The sequence below is a fragment of the Pangasianodon hypophthalmus genome, chromosome 13 (assembly GCF_027358585.1).
Source record: "Pangasianodon hypophthalmus isolate fPanHyp1 chromosome 13, fPanHyp1.pri, whole genome shotgun sequence".
Classification (NCBI taxonomy): domain Eukaryota; kingdom Metazoa; phylum Chordata; class Actinopteri; order Siluriformes; family Pangasiidae; genus Pangasianodon; species Pangasianodon hypophthalmus.
Window position 1 is genome coordinate 11,811,552 of NC_069722.1, and position 18,793 is coordinate 11,830,344.

Genomic DNA, 18,793 nt, shown 5'->3' on the forward strand with positions numbered 1-18,793 from the left:
TAAGAAAATCAGAACTCCACAAGCAAGATTAAGTGCTTTGAAAGAGACTTATTCTTTGTACTGAACTTATGACAAAAGAAACCCACGTGTGGCCAGAGAGATTAGTTGTAAGATGCCTTTATTATAGTCTTGGGAATCCAGTGACACTGACACAGTACTGAGTCCTAAGCGCTACTCCTCCTTTTAGCCAACTGGAGCTCAACAAGGGAGGAAGTACCATAATCCTGCTAATATTCTTAAATTAACCATAGGAAAGAAATTGCAAGACAGGAAAAATCAAAGTAAAAGAGAATAATGGCAAAACAACCCATACACCTTGTTCCTTAACAGACTCACAACATGCACTCTGGAGAGGCTTAAAAAAAAATCCACAAAAGCCAGTGACTACTGTACACTGCTCACAAAGACATGAAATTACAGGAAAACAATAATTTCACCTAAAAATGGTCAAGTAAATTTTCCTGATAGTCCACAGTCTGTCAGCTAGCCACGCTACTGTTCACATCACTTTCATAAAGAAGAAAAAAAACCAATATAAAGGAAAGAGACAAATACATTCCTACTATATATAAACCGGGAATGCCTGTTTAAATATTAAAGTGTTTTTTTTTTCTTGGTTTTAATCGTCTGAGCCAGCACCATTAAAGCTGCACTGCATCACTTTGTTTACATGGACCATCCATTAAAAACACTTAATTGTGGACTGTCTGCACAAACCTGCACAATGTTTCAGTTAATCTGTTTGGATTTGATGTGTCACTCAAAATTCATCTAAGGTATAACTAGGTCCTTCACATGGAGTTGGTCCTGTAACGCTAAAGTGAAAAATGATGTCTAGATCAGATCAGAGAGAAAGGATGGTTTGGTCCGGTTGAAGGCTTAATCTTCCTCACTTCCACTAGCAGAGTGCTCCTGTCAAATTGAAAGCAAGGGAGAGGGGGGGAGGGAAGAAAGAAAGAAAAAAAAAAAAAAAAAAAAAAAAAAAAAAAAAAAAAAATCAGGAAAGATTTGGTAGGAAATTCATACATTAGCTATGCAAATACTAACACTTAAGATTTCTAATTAAAAGAACAGTAGATTCATCTTGAATATATCATTTAAAATTACTGATACACAGATCCGATCGTTATCTCAGGCAACACTGAGCTAAAAAAAGGCTGGATTGGATATGGTATCATAGCAAAAATGTATAAATACAATCAGTGCATCCCTTTTTAATAAGCAGTTCATATGGTCTTTGGGAGTATGTGTAATTTCAGCAATGATGTCACTGCAGAGTGTGTTACCTCTTCCTGCTCCTCTTCGCTGTCATCATCGCTTACTACCGGTTTAGGTCGTGAGCCTCGTCCAGTGCGCCGTCTGCCTTTCCCTCTCTCAAGAGCTTTCTCTTTACGGCTCAGCTTGATCTTCACTTTTACAGAGCGCGCTAGAACACAAACACACGTTACTTCCCCTCTTTTCTACACAGAATCCTGTTAACACCAACAGTCACCGAATACTCACATTCAGACTCTGAGCCTTCATCTGCCTCCTCTTCCTCTTCCTCACTCTCCTCTCCGTCACTGTCCTCCTCCTTTTCAATCTTCTGCCGCACGCTTGTGAACACAGACTGGAGCACAATGGAGTCCTCATAGATCTGATACACACAGACAGAGAAAAGTGACCGGGCTGACAAACTAATTTTTGTGGTAAACACATATGAGGCATTTTAAGAGTCAAAACTACTACATTTGATTCACAGATTTCACACAGCAGTGAAGGATCTTACCAGTGACCCCTCCAGGTTGAAGGTCTGAGCGTTCTGGCAGAGCAGCATGACATCTTTCTCCAAGTCATTCAGACTGCGGTATTTATGGATCCTTATGCGTTCCTGCACACCAACAGACAATCCACATCTAATTACACTGCCTTGATGGGAATTAAGTTCACACATCCTGAAAATTAATGTCACATTGAAACTGACTGAAAAGTTCACAGTGTTAAGAACTTCACACTGCTATCAAGCCACCTGAATTGTACATAACCTCCATGTATTTAGGAAAATTATAAAAAAAAAAAAAAAAAAAAAAAAAAAAAAAATTCTTATAGAATTTCAAATTTAGATATGTGTACAATCCCATTTTAATGGACACGCATAAGAACAGAAAGAATATTTACCAAAGAATTATTATAGACTTTTTAGTAAGGTACCTTGATCTTGCGGAAGTCCACAGGTTTGCGGATAAGCTCATAATACTCGGGCAGCTCCTTGCGAGAAGGAAGCTGGATAAAGACCTCGCTCAGCTGCCTACCACTGCTAACGTGAAACAAGGAAGAAACACAAGACCAAATGTAATGCAAACAAAAATATACAACTACATTTTTTTGATTTCCCCATGTTTAAACAAAACTTTAATATATTGTCAGACATGCAGTTTTAAAGATCTCAAAGGCAGCACACTAATTTATTCAGCTGGAATTTCGTCATGCCTTTCCCACAAAGTCACACATGAATATGAGTCTAGTAGAGGTTAATAGTTTACAGTAGATGGCACTAATGATTAAAATTAAATAGCTTACTTGTCCTTATACTTGATGACAGCATCAACAATTTTCTTCATCTTCTTGGTGAGGGATGGTGGGTTGGGAGAGAGTTTCTCAGCAGGGGGACGGCCCCTCTTCTTTTGCTTCTTACTGTCGTCATCCTTATCTCTGCCTCGCCCACTGGAGCTGGGCGTGGCTGGGCCTGGGAGGTCTAGGTCACGGTCTCGCTTCCTCTTCCGGGTCGTCTTCTTATGCCGTACTTCTTCTTCAATCTCCTCCAGTGTGCCTTCCTCTATAGCCTGAGGAGTGATTGATATATACCATGAATTCACCAAGCATTTGATAAACTAAAATATAAGTGGTCTAAAACTTGCAAATGCAAAAAAACAATACATTAAAAATGCATTAACAATGTATTAATTAAAGTAAGTAAGGATAAATAAAATTAACTAAGGATGAATATATGATTGCTACAAGAATCAAACAAGTTTGTGTCCTTCTGTCTCACCTTGAGCCATTGTTTCTCAGTAAGCGAGTCACTGTAGTCCACCTCTTTTCTTTGCCGTGATCCACGGCCAAACATCTTCTCCTCTTCTTCCTCACAGGTGAGTCTTTCTACCTCTGCATCGTCCTTCATAATCCAGGTGGGGAGCTCATCTTCCTCCATCAGACGAGGCTTGCGCTTAGGGTTCCGGGCCTCTTCACGGCGCCGGTCTAGATCCATGCGCTGAAGAGAAGCAGGACATGGACAGAGCGGGACATTGAAAGATAGAATGGGTGAAACAGGGAAAGAGCAAAAACAATGGAAAATAGAGGATGTAGTTAGATAAAATTAAAACACATTGGTGCGGTCTGTGTTCACAGATCTCAGCATTAATAAGTTGCAGTACTTACCATAAAGTGATCAAACTCCTCCTCGCTCCTGGCAATCATTTGATTGACAGTCTCATCGTCAGGTACCTCATCCTCTTCCTGAAATAGGACAAGAGAGAAATCAAATCAACAAATAAAGAGATTTAATATTCTTACTTTAATTTGGATTAGGGGAAGCACCATAAAATGTCTCTTCTTTAAGCATGCACAAGTTTTCTGCATAGTAGTTAGATTACGTTCTGGAAAAGCAGTTAGAGTCACACAACTGTGCTTCAAAAAGTACAGAATCAGTATAGAGGCTCTACCTCATCCTGTTCCTCATGCTCCAGGATGGCCTGCAGGAATGCTCTGCGCTCGTGGCTGGAGGATTTCTGGTCGAACATACCGGCCTGGATGACCTTCTGGTCCACGTTTAATTTGTACTTGGCAGCGGCCAGGATCTTCTCTTCAACGCTGTTGACAGTGCAGAGACGCAGCACACGCACCTCGTTCTGCTGCCCAATGCGATGAGCACGATCCTGAGCTTGCAAGTCCTGCAGGAAATGAGAGCGCCGGAAAAAGGAAAACGGGGTTGAGTGGTGCTGTGAATTTTGTTGTGAAGATGTGTGCAGGATAAAACCAGTACAGAAAGAGGATTTTGTTGAACGAAAATGGAAAACGTGAATCTCTCTCCTGGCTGCCCTCATACCTGATGAGGATTCCAGTCACTATCAAAAATGATGACAGTGTCAGCAGATTGCAGGTTTAGTCCCAGGCCACCAGCTCTGGTACTCAGCAGGAACACAAAGTATTGAAAGGCAGGGTCATTAAAGTTCTTAAGCAGCATGCCACGGTCCTCAGCCTTAGTGGTTCCTACACACAGATTTAAAAATTAGTTAATAATTTCAATTATTACAGCATAAACAGCAGCTTATCCAAATGCATAGTCCAACGCACTAATATAAGTACAGAGAAAAATGAACTCACCATCCAGACGCAAGTACTTAAAATTACGGTAGGCAAAATAGTCCTCCATGATGGTCATGAGCGAAGTCATCTGACAGAAGAGCAGCACTTTGTGGTTGGTTGCACGCAGCTTGGGAAGAATGCGGTCCAGAAGCTCAAACTTTCCGGAGGCTCGATACAAGTCTGGCCTGGAGAGAAGGTGATGCAAAAGACGCAAAGGAAGTCAAATACAATAGCAGAAGGAAGAACATGAGAAGTATACCTTTATATCTGTCTGCTCATAAGAGCACTTACCCTTGAACAATGCCTCCGGTAAAGCCCAGGTGCTCAGAGAAGGACTCCTAAAAACCAAAACATGACATCAGCAAGCATATTAAACTTTACATAGCAATAATATACTGCTATATAGAAAGGATTTAGTGGTTGGCTGTATACAGCTACAAATGAGACACTACAAGAAATGACAAAAATATTTTAATACAGAAGGGGACACATTCACTGTGATTGTATTTCCTTTCTACAAGTCTCAACTCACCATCATTATATAGCACAAAAAACTGGCTTATATGGTGAAATACATTGAAAATAGAGGCCTATGTTGTTTGAGCATACCTCAATATGCTGAAACATGTATGGGTGATTACAGATCTTCCGCAGCTGCATGATTGTGTTCATCAGTGTCTTAGTTCCACCTTTACCCTGTAATACATAATAAAGTTATTACTCACCCTCATATATACACTTCTTTAATCTGTAGAACAAGTGTGTGGATATTTTCATCATTACCTTCTTGTCTTTCTCAGAGCCATCAGTAAGCAGGACTCCTTTAGCTTGCATGTGCCTGTACAGTACTCTCTGCAGTGCTGACATGTCACACTTGATCACATACTCAACCTACACAGAGAGGGGGAGGAAAGGGAAGAAAGTAGTTGTAATGTGATAGTAGTTTTTTTTTTTTTTTTTTTGCTGCTGACAAAACACTTCAAGACTGATTAAAAAAAATGGTAACACAAACATTTTTTTCCATGCTGTATTAACCATGGAGCCTGCATTTTATAATGTAGCTGCTTTAAATGAAATAATTCTGACAACTTTATGCATCTTTCAAGCCCCAAACCCACAAGAAGCAAGTTCCACTGGTTCCTATTTGGGTCAGAGTTGAGTATGCAGTGGGAAAATGTACACACAGATGTATGAAAAATGTAACAGACCTTCTCAGGCAGCTGGGCCTCGACTTCTTTCTTGAGCCTCCTGAGCAGGAATGGGCGAAGCACTTTGTGCAGACGCCGAATGATCAGAATGGTCTCTTCCTCATTGAGGTCGACCTGCAGAATGGGGACACAGGTATTATTAATGACTAATTAAGAACTATTTCAAAGAGGCAGAATGTTTTTCGCTGTTGGTTATTAATCAAAGTACATTTGTAAAACCATATATGGTAAAACCTGACCCAACATTAACTAACACTCAAGTCATAACCATATTTCAGATGTGCACTGCATAATGTTACCTTTTCACCAGTCATGGCAAATGGTGCATTGAACCACTGCTCAAAGGTGCTGCAGCTTTTGAAGATTGTGGGCAGCAGGAAGTTGAGCAGGGCCCAGAGCTCAGGCAGTTTGTTCTGCAGTGGCGTGCCTGTGAGTAGCAGGCGCCTGGGAGCCAGGTAGTGTGTGTTTAGAACCTGAGTCAGCTTACAGTGGTGATTCTTCATACGGTGACCCTCATCTACAATCATGTACTTCCAGCGGATCTGAAGAGAGAGATACAGCTTTCTATTTCTATTCTATTCTCTTGGTAGAATAAGGGAAAAAAAGCTTGAATTGAATGGCTAACTAAAATCATTTGAATTTGAGAATGCTATAAGCACAACATATCCTGCATTATAGTTCGATCCAAACAGAAAGGAGTAAACAATGGTACACGTGTACTGGGTATGCCTGATCTACCTTGGCCAGCACTTGCTTATCTTTGATGATGTACTCATAGGTAGTAAGAAGCACATTGAATTTGCCACTGCGTAGAATGGGAACAAAGGACCGGCGAGCAGCAGGAGAGCCCTGAGAAGACAAGAAGAAACAGTGTATTACTGAACCACAGAGAGAGGGTGGGTGGGATACAAGGCTCTCTTTATTTTGGAAAACAATAAATAGTCTTATTCACCTTATAGGAGACTTTGACCACAGATGGAGCCCATTTATCAAACTCATACACCCAGTTGGACAGAGTCCTGTGAAAAGACAACACAGATGTTAGAACAACAGAAACTGTTAAGTGTTTAGTTTACTTAGGATCCCTTTCTACTGTAACAATGGGTCAATACAGGGGTTCTCAAACTAGGGGTCGCAACTTCATGTGTGGTCTCATGACTTACAAATGGGGTCGCAAGAGAAACTCACAATCTCCTCTTTTGTTTTATTTATTTGCTTGCATTCACACAAGCTACACTTAAATTAAGAGTGCATATGTTATTTTAGTCTTTTTCACTCCCCTGACACGCTACACTAGGTCTACGAATTCAGCAATGGAAATGGACAAATATTCCTGTCCGTCTAACTCAGCAAAACAAATTAGTGTTGTGTCTCAAATCGCAAACTAATGTACTGTTCTAGACTGTTAATGAGTAATAACACTAGGTGGTTTTCCTACTACAGTTACTGTCTGAACTTAAAAACCCCTCATGTCACCTTCAAACCTACCAAAATATCTGTATTGCATGCCAGTCTTCTGGATTTTCTAGATTAGTAAATACTTTCAAATGTAAGATCAGAGTTAATGATTTGAGACGCAGCTCATGACAATCACGACGTGAGCAGAAAGTTTTAAAGAGAAACAGAGCTTGACAGTCTGTTTAATGTCACTGTGCGTGAAATTGCTTTATAGCTGAAACAGCTTTACAGTTCAACGCGAAAACCTGAAGGACAGGGATGTTTTGGTTCTGACATGCCATCTAGTGAATGTCGCCTAGATGTGCACAAGATACACAGCTGCTTTCGTTGCAGCTGCTTCTGCACAGGCACACATCATGCGGCAAGTATAAACCAGACACCTCTGCTTTGTGTCGGCCGTATCACACCCCCCCTGGTGTGGATTATTTTCCTATAACCACACATCCCACTAGACTGCAAGGAGCTCAGCACAAGAAATATTCCTTTGGTTTTTAGTCACTTACGTCACACATACGTACATTACTACCATAATAAAATGTTCAAATATTACAGTAGCCTTAAATTATAAAACTGGAATTCACATTATATATATATATATATATATATATATATATATATATATATATATATACACACACACACACACACACACACAGACTATGTATATATATATATATGAGTGAGCTGAGCCCGAGTGCTTTGTGTGTGTGCATATGCGCGCACGCAGATGACCGAGCCACAGAGAGCCACTGGAAAGTAGCCAAGCCTCAGCTCTTTTTGTTCTGTTATTTTTTGTTTTAAAAATTAAAAGCACACATACAACAGCTACCCGAGTTCTTCTGCTGACAGCTGTAATTTGTCACAGGGTCATTTACCCAAGATGTTTTGGAACCCCTGGGTTAATATAAACTAAGAAACTGAATGGACTGTCCTGGAATCAACACTTAACTGTATATTCAAATGCATGTTTAAAAATATTTTTAAAATAATTACAAGACAAGATAAAAACTGAGGCAAACTTACGAGAGGGGTACGATTATGAGGAAGGGGCCATTAAGACGTTTGTACTCCATGAGGTAGGTAATGAGTGCGATGGTCTGGATAGTCTTTCCCAAGCCCATCTCATCCGCAAGAATGCCATTTAGATTATTATTAAACAGAGACACAAGCCACTCCAGACCTTTAATCTGTCACACACAAAGATCAAGAAAAAAAATATCCTGGTTAACATTATAACATAGTCTCAATATTTTAGCATCTATTTACTCTGCATGCCTGTACCTGGTACTGTTTGAGTGTCCCATTAACCAGGAGAGAGGACTGTCTCTCCACTTTCTCAGTGACAGCGTGTGCCACAGCGTAGTAGGACTGCAGGCCCACAGCAAACTGAGCATGGCCATACTCATCGTCCACATCCTGCTTAGCATGACTGCAAGATAATGTGACAGAAAAATGCTTAGCATTTCAGCCCAACTTCATAGATTAGGTGAAGCCAGTATGTGAACATCATAATACTAAGAACTGGGGGAAAAAAAACCCTTAAAGGAATTTTACCATACCTCAAATGTCTTTGTCAGGACATGTTTATTGTCCAAAATTTCCTTCATTAGTTTTGTACTGGAGCTGCCAGGCTAATGTAACTAACAAGTAATGTAGCTCTAGTGCAAAACCAATATTCTATTTTATATTCATTTTTACTATAAAATTCCTTTGAATAAAGTATAAAAATAGTGAAGTCCGTTAATTATGAGACTATATTCTAAACACATCATCACAAAATGTAGACTATCAAGATGACATAGCATGAAAACATCTGTATACTCACTCAATAATGTGACGGGCATCAACCTCAGACACGTCCTCACTGTCAGGATCTGGAATTTTCTTCTTCTCTTCTGCTGGGAGCTGGGATGGATGCGGCTGCTCTTCTTCCTCTTCCTGCAGGCGAACAAGGAGGTGTGAATAATATAGCACACACAGTAACCATATAACAATCTCTTAATAAAATCTTATCTCATGTTATCAGCTAATACATAGCGCAATTAGATGCTTCTGCTAGAGACAGCTCAAGGCTAAACTGTAGAATCTGAGGCAGAGCCGATACTGTCAGACACATTGTCTCCAGCACACACGACTAAGGGTACAGGCACAGACACTATTTATCAGTGTACATACACACACACACACACAGGAATATGGAGGCAGAACATGATTACCTCTTCTTCATCTGAGCCACTGTCTTCACTATCAGACCGTGGTGCCACTTCATACCTACAGATAAGACGTACAAGTTCATTTTCACGTTTTATTTTTAAAATTAACATTGAGAATGCTGCAATACAGAACCACTATACTATATTTGATACAAAGACCTTTAACAAAGATCCATTATTTCAACCTCCTGTGCTTTAAATAATTTTTTAAAGAATATTTGTACCTCAATAAATATACATTTAAGTACTTGACAAAATCTGCACTTAGTGTTCATGTTTAAAGTAAACTGCCATCTCACAAACATGCACACATGCTTACCCAGGGTTCATCTCCAGCCAGGCCTCCAGCTGGTTTGCTTTAGGAGCATCCACACCAGTTAGAATCTTGCCACTGTCCACATGAATGACTTTCACTGGGAGATCACTCATCTGACTGGTCTCATCCAGAGGCTACAGCACAAGGAAATGTCTAAAATGTTATAGCCAGTATATCATGTCATGCAAATAAAAGGCAGTGGCTACACTGGTGAGCACTGAAAAGAGCACAGTAGATCTAAAATCTTTAATTAGAACAAAAACTACAGGATATTAATTATTAATGCTTTAAGTAGTGGTCACTGGACTTTTGCCTCACTATATTTATTGCAGAGTTGGAGAAGGCAGGGAAAGATTTTATATGAAGCAATGATGTTTCATGTTTCTCCTTATTAACTCCAAATTAACTACATTCAAGTTAATTTGCTGCTACACCAATTTAATTTACAGTTTCACCCCGCTATATACCAATAAGAAATATTAAAGGAATGCTGTTTACCTCTCCATCTGGGCCCAGTGCTGGAGCGCCACCCTCACCATTGTCTGCCTTCTATAACAAATAAAAAATTATAATTTTTATGCAAAAGTAAGACATTATTACCAGGAGCATAACCATGCAATAGCATTAAAATGTCCTACCTTCTTTTTCTTCTTCTTCTTTTTCTCCTTGAGGGCCTGAACAGCCTTATGGGCACGCACAAGCTCTGTGAGATTGGCCACATACTCATCTGTCTGCTGTAGCAGGTAGGCCAGACGCTTGTCTTTCTTCTGATCAATCAGCTTCCTGTAACCCTCCTCATCTTCTGCCTAGGGGATAGATAGGAAATATGCTTAGGGTTGGATATTAAACTGGACCACGTTTCAGTTCGAGTGTGTACGTGATTCCTCACCATCAGCCTCCGCATTCTCTCCTTCTCAATGCGCTCATTCTCTTTTTTCTGCTCACGCTCTGTGTTGGCATGGTAGGTGGCCACAGCTTTGGTAAGCTTCTGGATCTTTCCTGTGATGGAGCGATGGTACTCTTTAAAGTCTTTAGCATGCTGGAGGATACTGTTGAGATATTCCTGAAGAAAAAAAGAAAGGAAAGATCATGCTGTATGTTTTCTAGAGAATGTCAGATTTCTAATTCAGTTACCTATAGTGAAAAAAAACTGAATGAAAACTAAAATATGTTCATAAAAACCCACAACCCGTACAACATGAGACTGACTAGTATAAAAAGCTCTAGGCTAAACTGATTTATACATTTAGCTGTAGCATAAGCCTAAGAGAATGGACCCCAGTACCTGGTGCTTTTGACGACGTTTGCGCTCTTGCTCGATCTTCTGCTGCTTCTCCAGTTTCTCTGTGATACGAGCCTCACGCAGGGACTGTCTCTTGCTGCGTTTGTAGGCTTTGGCATTGAGTGCTGTCTCTAAGGCTGTGTCACGCCGCATACACACTACCACCTCCTGCCGCAGCTGTGAGAGAGACAATCATGAGGCTTTACAAAGATCTACATACTCTTCACACTGCTAGGCACATGCTGTATTTCTCTTTTTTTAGCATATAGCTATCTATTTTTATAGCCCTGTTTCTATGGCTCTGGCAATGCTGACACGTTAGCAAGAATAACAATCATTTGACACAATAGAGATTAGAAGCAGGGAATACGGCAAAACTATCCATGTATTTCTGAGCTCACTGTGACAAACGTAACAACCTACCTGTCTCTGAAAGTTAAGAAGCCTCAGGGCCTTCAGCTCAATGTTGGCTTTGGTCCTCAGGTCTCCTGCTAGAGAGCCAGGAAGATTCTCCAGCTCTTGGATACGATGGGCTATACGAGCTTGCAGTCTGACATGGAAGAAGAGTTAAATTAATAAATTGTTACAATGCACACACAGCCATTTCCTCCATGACTCTCTCTCTCACCTGTACTCTCTCTCCTGGAGAATCTCCACAGGATCAAGGCCACGTGGTTTCTGGATAGGCGTGATTCGGTTCTGTTTTGGATGGAGCATCATGGGAGGTGGCTGGGCTGGTTGGCCTGGAGACTGGGTCTGAGGGGGCATGACAGGAGAAGCAGCTGGAGGTACAGAGGGTGGGGCAGGAGAGGGGCGACCGGTAGGCTGGGTTGGAATTAACTTCTGAGGAGCACTGGCTGGAGCAGCAGCATTCACCATGGGCCCTATGACACACACAGACACAGACACACACACACACAGAGTTTAGCATAACAGTAAAAATCACCCACACTGCTTACTGAAATCTAAGCCAAAATATTCGGGGTCTTTATTCCTTTATTTCCACCTGGAAATAAAGTTGCTTAAAAATCTACAAGAATCCACTGAAAAATAATGTGAACTGCTTTTCAGCTCTCACCTTCAGGCCATGATTTGGGTGGTCCATTGGGGGGCTGTCCCTGCATACCTGGGGGAACTCCAGATGGTCCTGGAGGAGGCATATTCGGTCCTACCATTCCTGCAAAAGGACACAGTAAATCCATCTGGTTTTATGGGTGTAACTCATTACATCCAACACAATACACAAGAGGTTATTCAAGTTCCATGTAATAAATCCAAATGTTGGTATAAACATGTAGTTTTGTCTTTTTGCTTGTCTAACTTGGTTCAGTTCCAATTATCTCAACCTTTACTCCCAATATTACATGAAAAACCCACCAGAAGGCTTTATTAAAAAAAAAAAAAAAAGCCTTGCGAAACATTGCCTCCATATATCTGTGTGGTAAAGGAGTCAAGGGGGTGGGGGAGGAGGACACCAGCATTACCATGTGGTCTGTTGTAATTGGGGCCAGCTGGGCCAGGGCCTCCAGGTCCAGGAGGCCCAGCTCCAGGTCCTGAAGCAGGGGGCATATTGGGCATCCCTGGCTGCATTCCTGGCATTGGCCGTTTTCCCTGCACGGCCATCTGCAGGTGGTCAGGCAAAGGCTGCCCACGAGCCAGCATCTTGTATGCCATGATCTGTGCGCGAAGCTGGTGGAGCTGGTTCTGGTTGAATGGTGTGGGTCCTCCAGTGCCGCCCGGGCCACTAGGACCTGCAGGTCCACCGTTAGGCCCTGTGCCTGGACCCGGTGCAGCACCTCCACCTCGATTTTGCTGGCTCATAGCCTGAGGGTCACCGCCCTCCATGGGCACACCACCAGGGCCAGATGGCATCATCGGGCCAGAGGGAGGGCCATTAGCAGGCACGGGACTGGGAGCATGTTCAGAGCTACCAAGAGGAGAGGGATAACCTGAAAAAGATTAAACACAGGAGGTGAAAGGAAAGTAGGGGAAAACATAAAAAACAGGCTTTCAATACACAACTTCAGGCTTAGAATACATAACTTCAGTCCTGAAAGGTCAAAGTCAGGGCAAAAATTGGTAATTTTCCTGCTTTAACACATCTGCTAGACCTGGGAATGTACCAGGCAAATTGTCTCTTATTGTCTCTTGTCTCTTGTCTTGTGGATTCTTGTAGCCATAACATGGAATTGCAACCTTTGCATGGCTCAATTTCGTTGCTTCTCTTTCACATGTGATTAAATAAGTAATTCATTAACTGTAATAGCAGTGAAAAAAACTTGGGTTGGACAAATTCTGCCAAGCACTAGCAAACACTAGAACTTTTATAACCACTACATGCATACATGCTATTACTTCCTTCTTGGGCATAAAGCTTCACACCACCAGTGGACAGTTAATAAATGCAGCAAATTACAATATTAAACCTACACCTTGCCAAGTATGTACCTTGAGAATGTTGGTCCATGGGGCTGGGTGGTGGTCCCATACCACCGTGGGCACCCTGTCTCATGCCCATGCCCTTCATCTGGCCGTAGCGAGGGTCATCTGGCATGCCCTTCTCATGCATGCCCTCCATAGGCTGTAGATAGGAAGCAGAAAGAGCAGTTTAAGTTTATTTATTTACACATAATTATCAAAGTTTTGAGTGAGATGATAAAAGCTCTTGGGGTTTAGACATGTATCTCACTCTAAAGAGTAAACAATTACATTAGTTTTCTGTTAGCTAAAAGAAAAAGTAATAATAGGCTATAGCAAAACATTCAATAAATTTGCTTGGAATAAAATATGCAAAGTCCTCATTCCTATACAAAAATTGAATTATTTATTAAAAAAGGTTTAAGTTTATTATGCCAGTCTATTTGTCTGATAGATGCGATCCAGAAGTGTGCACAGGAAAGTTTTTTTTTTTTTATTTCACTCCTGCCCACTCCCAAAGGATTTAATACAATCCTCTGTATCTTATTGAAAAAGTAGCATTGTGCAGTAACTAGAGAAGGAAGATGGCTTGCCAGAGGAGCAAGCGTGTGCAAGCAAAACGTCTATAAAGCCTCTGTTGCCATGGTATAAATGAGAAGACAACTGGCGAAGCATTCAAAAATATCAAAGGACATAGCGAGGAAACACCATAACAGAGTCTCCATCTCACTCGTCAATAATATTTCAGATCATAAACCAACCGGTAACCTTTACAGAAAGAGACCTTCTTTGCTATCATCCTTGTACAAACTCACCTTGTGCATCTGATGCATATTTTCCTGCGGGTATCCTGAGGGGCCCTGAGGAGGTAGGTTGTGTCCTGTAGGTGGTGGACCTGGGCTGGGGCCCATCATACCATGAGCAGAGCCAGGTGAAGGTCCTGGGCTTGGACCCAGCATGGCTCCTGGAGATGGACCAGGGCCTGGAGAAGGGCCGGGCCGAGGGGTCCCTCCCATGGGGGGGTCCGGAGTGGACATCTCTCAGCAGAGCCAGGAGGAACAAGAGGGGAAAAAATGCACTGTTCTGCACAGAAAATGGTAAAGTACACCATTATAGTCAAGTATAAAGACTACAAAAGATTATTTAAAAAAAAAAAAAAAGAAAAAGAAAAAAAAAACACACTGGAAAAATGAAAAAAAAAAAAAAAAAGTCCCTTTTTTTTGGTAAAAACAAATCTCTTTTTACCACATCTGTAGCAAATGTGCAATGACTGCAAAGGGAAAGAACGAAAGCCAGGTGCCCCGAAGTTTACTTATAATGAAGGTCTAAGGGCAGATGTTAAAGCAGTCAATAAATGTTTACATTAAACCAGAAATTTCTGTAAATCTATATAATTGGCTCTTTCTGAGATGTATCCTTTTTTGGACAATATTAAAACTTTTTACTCTATTGCTGTGTAAGAAGTTTTGGTAAGATGTTGATTTGATATCTGTTTTTAACTGTTAGAGTGTAACCTTTGTAAATTCACATTCAATGTAATAAAAACATATTTTAAATGTTTATTGACAGATTTTAACTGTCAATAACTAGGCCATTATAAGAGAAATTCAAATCAGTGTTTTTCTGTTCTTCTCTCAATATGCGGAAACATGCTGAAATTCTTGTCCATGATATACAGGTGTGGTATCCAGATACCGGGAGATAGGGCTGATGGAGTTAAAGGTGTGTAGATCCTTCTGTGAACCCCCATTTTTTCCTGCTGCCCAACAAAGCTCACATATTGCTTTTGGGGCTTTTTTAAATAGAAAAGAAGCAAACAGTAAATTAGATAATAAAAACCAACCATAAATTAATATGATTTTTGCGTTGATGTTACACTTTCTAGGCTCAACACCTGGTCGTGTTCTGCTACGTCATGACTACGAAAATATTAATTTGCTCGAGACTAAATGGAAAAGGTTATTTAATTGTCCTGGGTTAACCCAGCCAACAAATACAGTCTATCCATTAAAAAAAGACCGATGTGATTATTTTGAGAAATCTGAGAAGCAAAATAAATGCATATAAAATGTGCTACTTTAGAATTTTGCAGATGTTTATGACAGTATTGCCAGCTCAACATAACACTTAACACACAGAGCCTTGTCCAACTAGTGATTCCACAAAAAAAAAATCGCAGATTACAAAAACCAAATAAGATATTACCATGACCTCAAAATAAATGGAATAAACCACAATAGGGCGTGCTGTTATGGGGAAAAAAAAATCAACAGCACATCCCAAAATATTTTATTCCTCTTATAACACAGCAATTTGCCAAATCTTTTTCAATAATGAAAGAATGTGTCATACTTTTTATTCATTTTATTGTTACGTTTAATATTGTGGAATGACTGTGGAAAGTTAATCCTTAAAATCTCTTCCGGTGTAACAGCTATAAAAAGTTACGGCTTTATCTCTGACGCTTCCAAAATGCTGCCACTGGAGGCTCCTTCCAAAAATGTTAAATAAATGTCTCCTCACAGAAAACTTCACCATATCGACAATTACAAAGCAAAGTCTGTCCTGAAGACTTCCTTGTGGCAGAAAACTTGCTAGCCGTTACAAATGGCTGCCACTTGAGACTCCGTCCTAAAATATTGAATCGTTCTGATAAGGTCTGAGTAATAATGTAGACAAAATAGCACAAAATGGCACTACTGTCCGAGTCGTGTTGTGATAGAAAATGTATTAACACTTTCTGACCAATCAGAACAGAGCATTCAACAACACTGTGGTATAGCTTATTGTATTGGGCATAAACATGAGATTTACAGTTGGGGTCATAAATTTATATGATTTAGATTTATGCCTTGCAGAATCTGCAAAATGTTAATAATGTAAAAAAAAAAAATAATAATAATAATAAAATTCAACATTCATTGATTCTCAAAAAGACAACACACTATATTAAGAGCCAGGGGGGTGTAAACTTTTGAACAGAATGATTGGTGTAAATAGTTATTTTGTTTTAAGATCTTATTTTGTATAAGATCTTACTAGTACTGCCCTTCAGAAGCTACACAAGGTATTTACAAGTTTCCCAGAAAACAAAATAATAATAATAATTTACACCGATCATCCTGTTAAAAAATTTACACCCCACTGGCTCTTTAAGTATCATGTTGCCTTCTTGAGAATCAGTGAACGTTTGCACCTTTTGTAATAGTTGTGTACGAGTCCCTCAGTTGTCCTAAGCTTCAAAAGATGGATCTCAACATCATATAGCATATTTGAAAGGGTTCAAATATGCAGAAGATGCTGGAAAAGCAACAGTGGGCAGTTTAAAAAAAGACACTCATGAACAATTACTACAAAACAGTCGTTGATCATCCAGGTAACAACACACAGTATTAAGAATCAAGCATGTGTAAACTTTTGAATTGGTTCATTTGTGTAAATGCAGTTATTACTGTGTCTTGTGGACTATATGCAAACATGTGTTATGTAAAATAGCTTATTCAGGGCAGTACTAAATTATATATATATATATATATATATATATATATATATATATATATATATATATATATATATATATATATATATATATATAAAAGCAATTTTAAGGATTCCTCTTATTTTTTTAATTATTAACATTTTGTAGATTCTACAAGACGTATGTAAGTAAGCTTATGACCCCAAATGTGTAAGATTTAATTTCGTTGTTTGTCCTGTCAGCTGTACCACATGTATAATGGACAGCAGAGACTTCATCATGGTTCTGTTAGTGGAGAAGAGAGAAGCTGAGGATGCAGAGGAAGAGCTGCAGGAACACTTCTGCTCCTGACTTGTGTCAGTGTGCTGATCCACTCATTCAGTACAAAGACTCGGCTGAAATCGACTCAGTAGATGAGCTAGCTATGCCTGAAATCACATTATATTAGATTTAAAAACAAATACAGTTTTGGTATTTGGAAAAATCGAAGATATTATGTTATTTAGACAGATAACTATTAGCAGTATTGTTCGACATTTCCTGAAGTAAGTCGGTTCGTGTGACTAGCTAGCATAATCGCTAACAAGTGTTTAGATAGCTTTATAGAAAACTAAAAAAAAACCTGCAGTGCTAACATTTTCTAAAGAAACAAAAGTTAACTAGAGTAACTTTAACTTTAGCACTACCGCTTAAAAGACGTTTAAACGATTAAAACAGAAATAATCAATTATTTTAAGTAAACTCTTTAGTAGCTAGCTATAGCGCTGTTAGCTAACGACCCGGTAAGTTTTTCACAATTCTGTACAGTGCCACTTCGGCCAAACTTCATTTCTATCTCAATATAAAGACAAAATAACTGAGTTTACAGCAAATAGCAAGTTTATCAACGTGTAAAGCTGCGCTGAGAGAGAAATAGCTAATGATAGCTGAGTAAAAACAGGCTTCATCGGAAGGCATAGGAAGTCATATAGCAGGTTCATGTAGCCTGTTAGCTCAGCTAGCCGTGGGAGAAAAAAACAGAGTCCATTGGTACGGAAAACAAGACACGAAAACAACCCAGCTGGTTAGTTTAGTGTTTAACCTGTCTGTAGGGATTTTACACAGAACCTTCATCGTACTATTATAGATATATAATACTCTGGAGTATAAATAATACACTTTTAACCAGCGCATATAACTGAAACACTGTATAAAGTAAATGTAGCCGGTTTGCGCTCGCGCAGCCGGCCATGCCGTCCTCCCCCCTCCGCAGCGTTAACCGCTTTAAAGAGCCACGGAGGCTCAAGTCGGAGCAAATGTTACTTTCTGTCCAGCTGTTTGTCCTCCAGCACTCTCAGCTCAGTCCTGCGTTCAAACTACATCTCCAAAACTACATTCATTCATTCCTTTCTGTCTCCGCCGCTCTGTCGGTTAGGACGTAATGTCGGTCTCGTTGTAGCGCCGAAAGGCAAACGAGAGCTTTTTTAATACACAAACTTTCCACATTTCCACGTTTTACTGACTACATTTAAAACACTGCCATGTTGCTTTATGTGCTGAAGTTATGAAGAAGCCGTAAACAACTTACATTGTGTGAAGTCAGGTTTCGCCGGTAACTCCCCCACTTTTCTTCAGCTAGCTAAGTTAGCTAGAAACAAAGAGCCGCTCAGCCTGTTCCGTTTTTCCCCTCTCTCTCTCTCTCTCCCCCCACACCGTTCTTGTGTGATTGTATGGTTAGGCACAGCCTGAAGCCGCCATTGCGCTTCACTAGCGCCCCCTTCCCCCACCAACGCGCGCAAAGACACCGCGCATGCGCACTGCGAGCTGCCTTGCAGACAGGAATGCAGGCTGCGCGAGCGCGTTGGGGGAGGGGGAGGGGGGAGGGGGGGGAGGGGGAGGGGGAGGAGGGGGGGATGGGCGCTCCATATATAAGAACCTACTGAAGAAGTATATTTCTTTTGCGGAAAAAAAGAGAGAACACAATGTAGTGCACTTGTTTATGCTTTTTAGTCATATCATAAATTAATTACGCTATATTAATTGTCGCTGAGCTTTTAGTTCTCAAAAGCATTCATCTTAACTTCAAAGTTGTGTCTA

General features: G+C 40.3%; 1 protein-coding gene across 3 annotated transcripts; it reads right to left on the reverse strand.

Moving 5' to 3' along the window:
- Positions 1 to 101: 101 nt before the first annotated feature.
- smarca4a (SWI/SNF related, matrix associated, actin dependent regulator of chromatin, subfamily a, member 4a) lies at positions 102 to 18,491 on the reverse strand. 3 transcript variants are annotated; one of them, XM_053239285.1, is made up of 34 exons: positions 18,285 to 18,491; positions 14,055 to 14,317; positions 13,270 to 13,402; positions 12,306 to 12,770; positions 11,900 to 11,998; positions 11,450 to 11,705; positions 11,245 to 11,371; positions 10,825 to 10,998; positions 10,429 to 10,602; positions 10,178 to 10,345; positions 10,038 to 10,088; positions 9,543 to 9,673; positions 9,227 to 9,281; positions 8,836 to 8,948; positions 8,292 to 8,439; positions 8,034 to 8,197; positions 6,505 to 6,571; positions 6,291 to 6,401; positions 5,852 to 6,094; positions 5,553 to 5,666; positions 5,128 to 5,235; positions 4,954 to 5,040; positions 4,636 to 4,682; positions 4,363 to 4,529; positions 4,085 to 4,248; positions 3,702 to 3,929; positions 3,418 to 3,495; positions 3,032 to 3,250; positions 2,560 to 2,822; positions 2,191 to 2,296; positions 1,769 to 1,870; positions 1,504 to 1,636; positions 1,287 to 1,426; positions 102 to 912 (listed from the first exon to the last, which is right to left on the reverse strand). In XM_053239285.1, the coding sequence occupies exons 2-34, from the start codon at positions 14,274 to 14,276 to the stop codon at positions 880 to 882; spliced, it is 4,890 nt and encodes a 1,629-aa protein (XP_053095260.1). In that variant the 5' UTR covers positions 14,277 to 14,317; positions 18,285 to 18,491; the 3' UTR covers positions 102 to 879. The 3 variants fall into 3 exon arrangements, with proteins under 3 accessions (XP_053095260.1, XP_026772681.1, XP_026772679.1); XM_026916880.2 differs by having other exon boundaries at positions 2,191 to 2,293; positions 14,055 to 14,322; XM_026916878.3 differs by having other exon boundaries at positions 14,055 to 14,322.
- Positions 18,492 to 18,793: the final 302 nt, after the last annotated feature.

Excerpts from the sequence above, each read along its gene's own strand:
- smarca4a (XM_053239285.1), bottom strand. The coding sequence starts at position 14,276 with ATGTCCACTCCGGACCCCCCCATGGGAGGGACCCCTCGGCCCGGCCCT. Across the intron at positions 6,402-6,504 it reads TGGTCAAAGTCTCCTATAAG|GGCTCTCCTGCTGCTCGCCG; the intron begins GTGAATAAGACT and ends TTGTCTTCTCAG. Across the intron at positions 3,930-4,084 it reads GTGACTGGAATCCTCATCAG|GACTTGCAAGCTCAGGATCG; the intron begins GTATGAGGGCAG and ends CATTTCCTGCAG.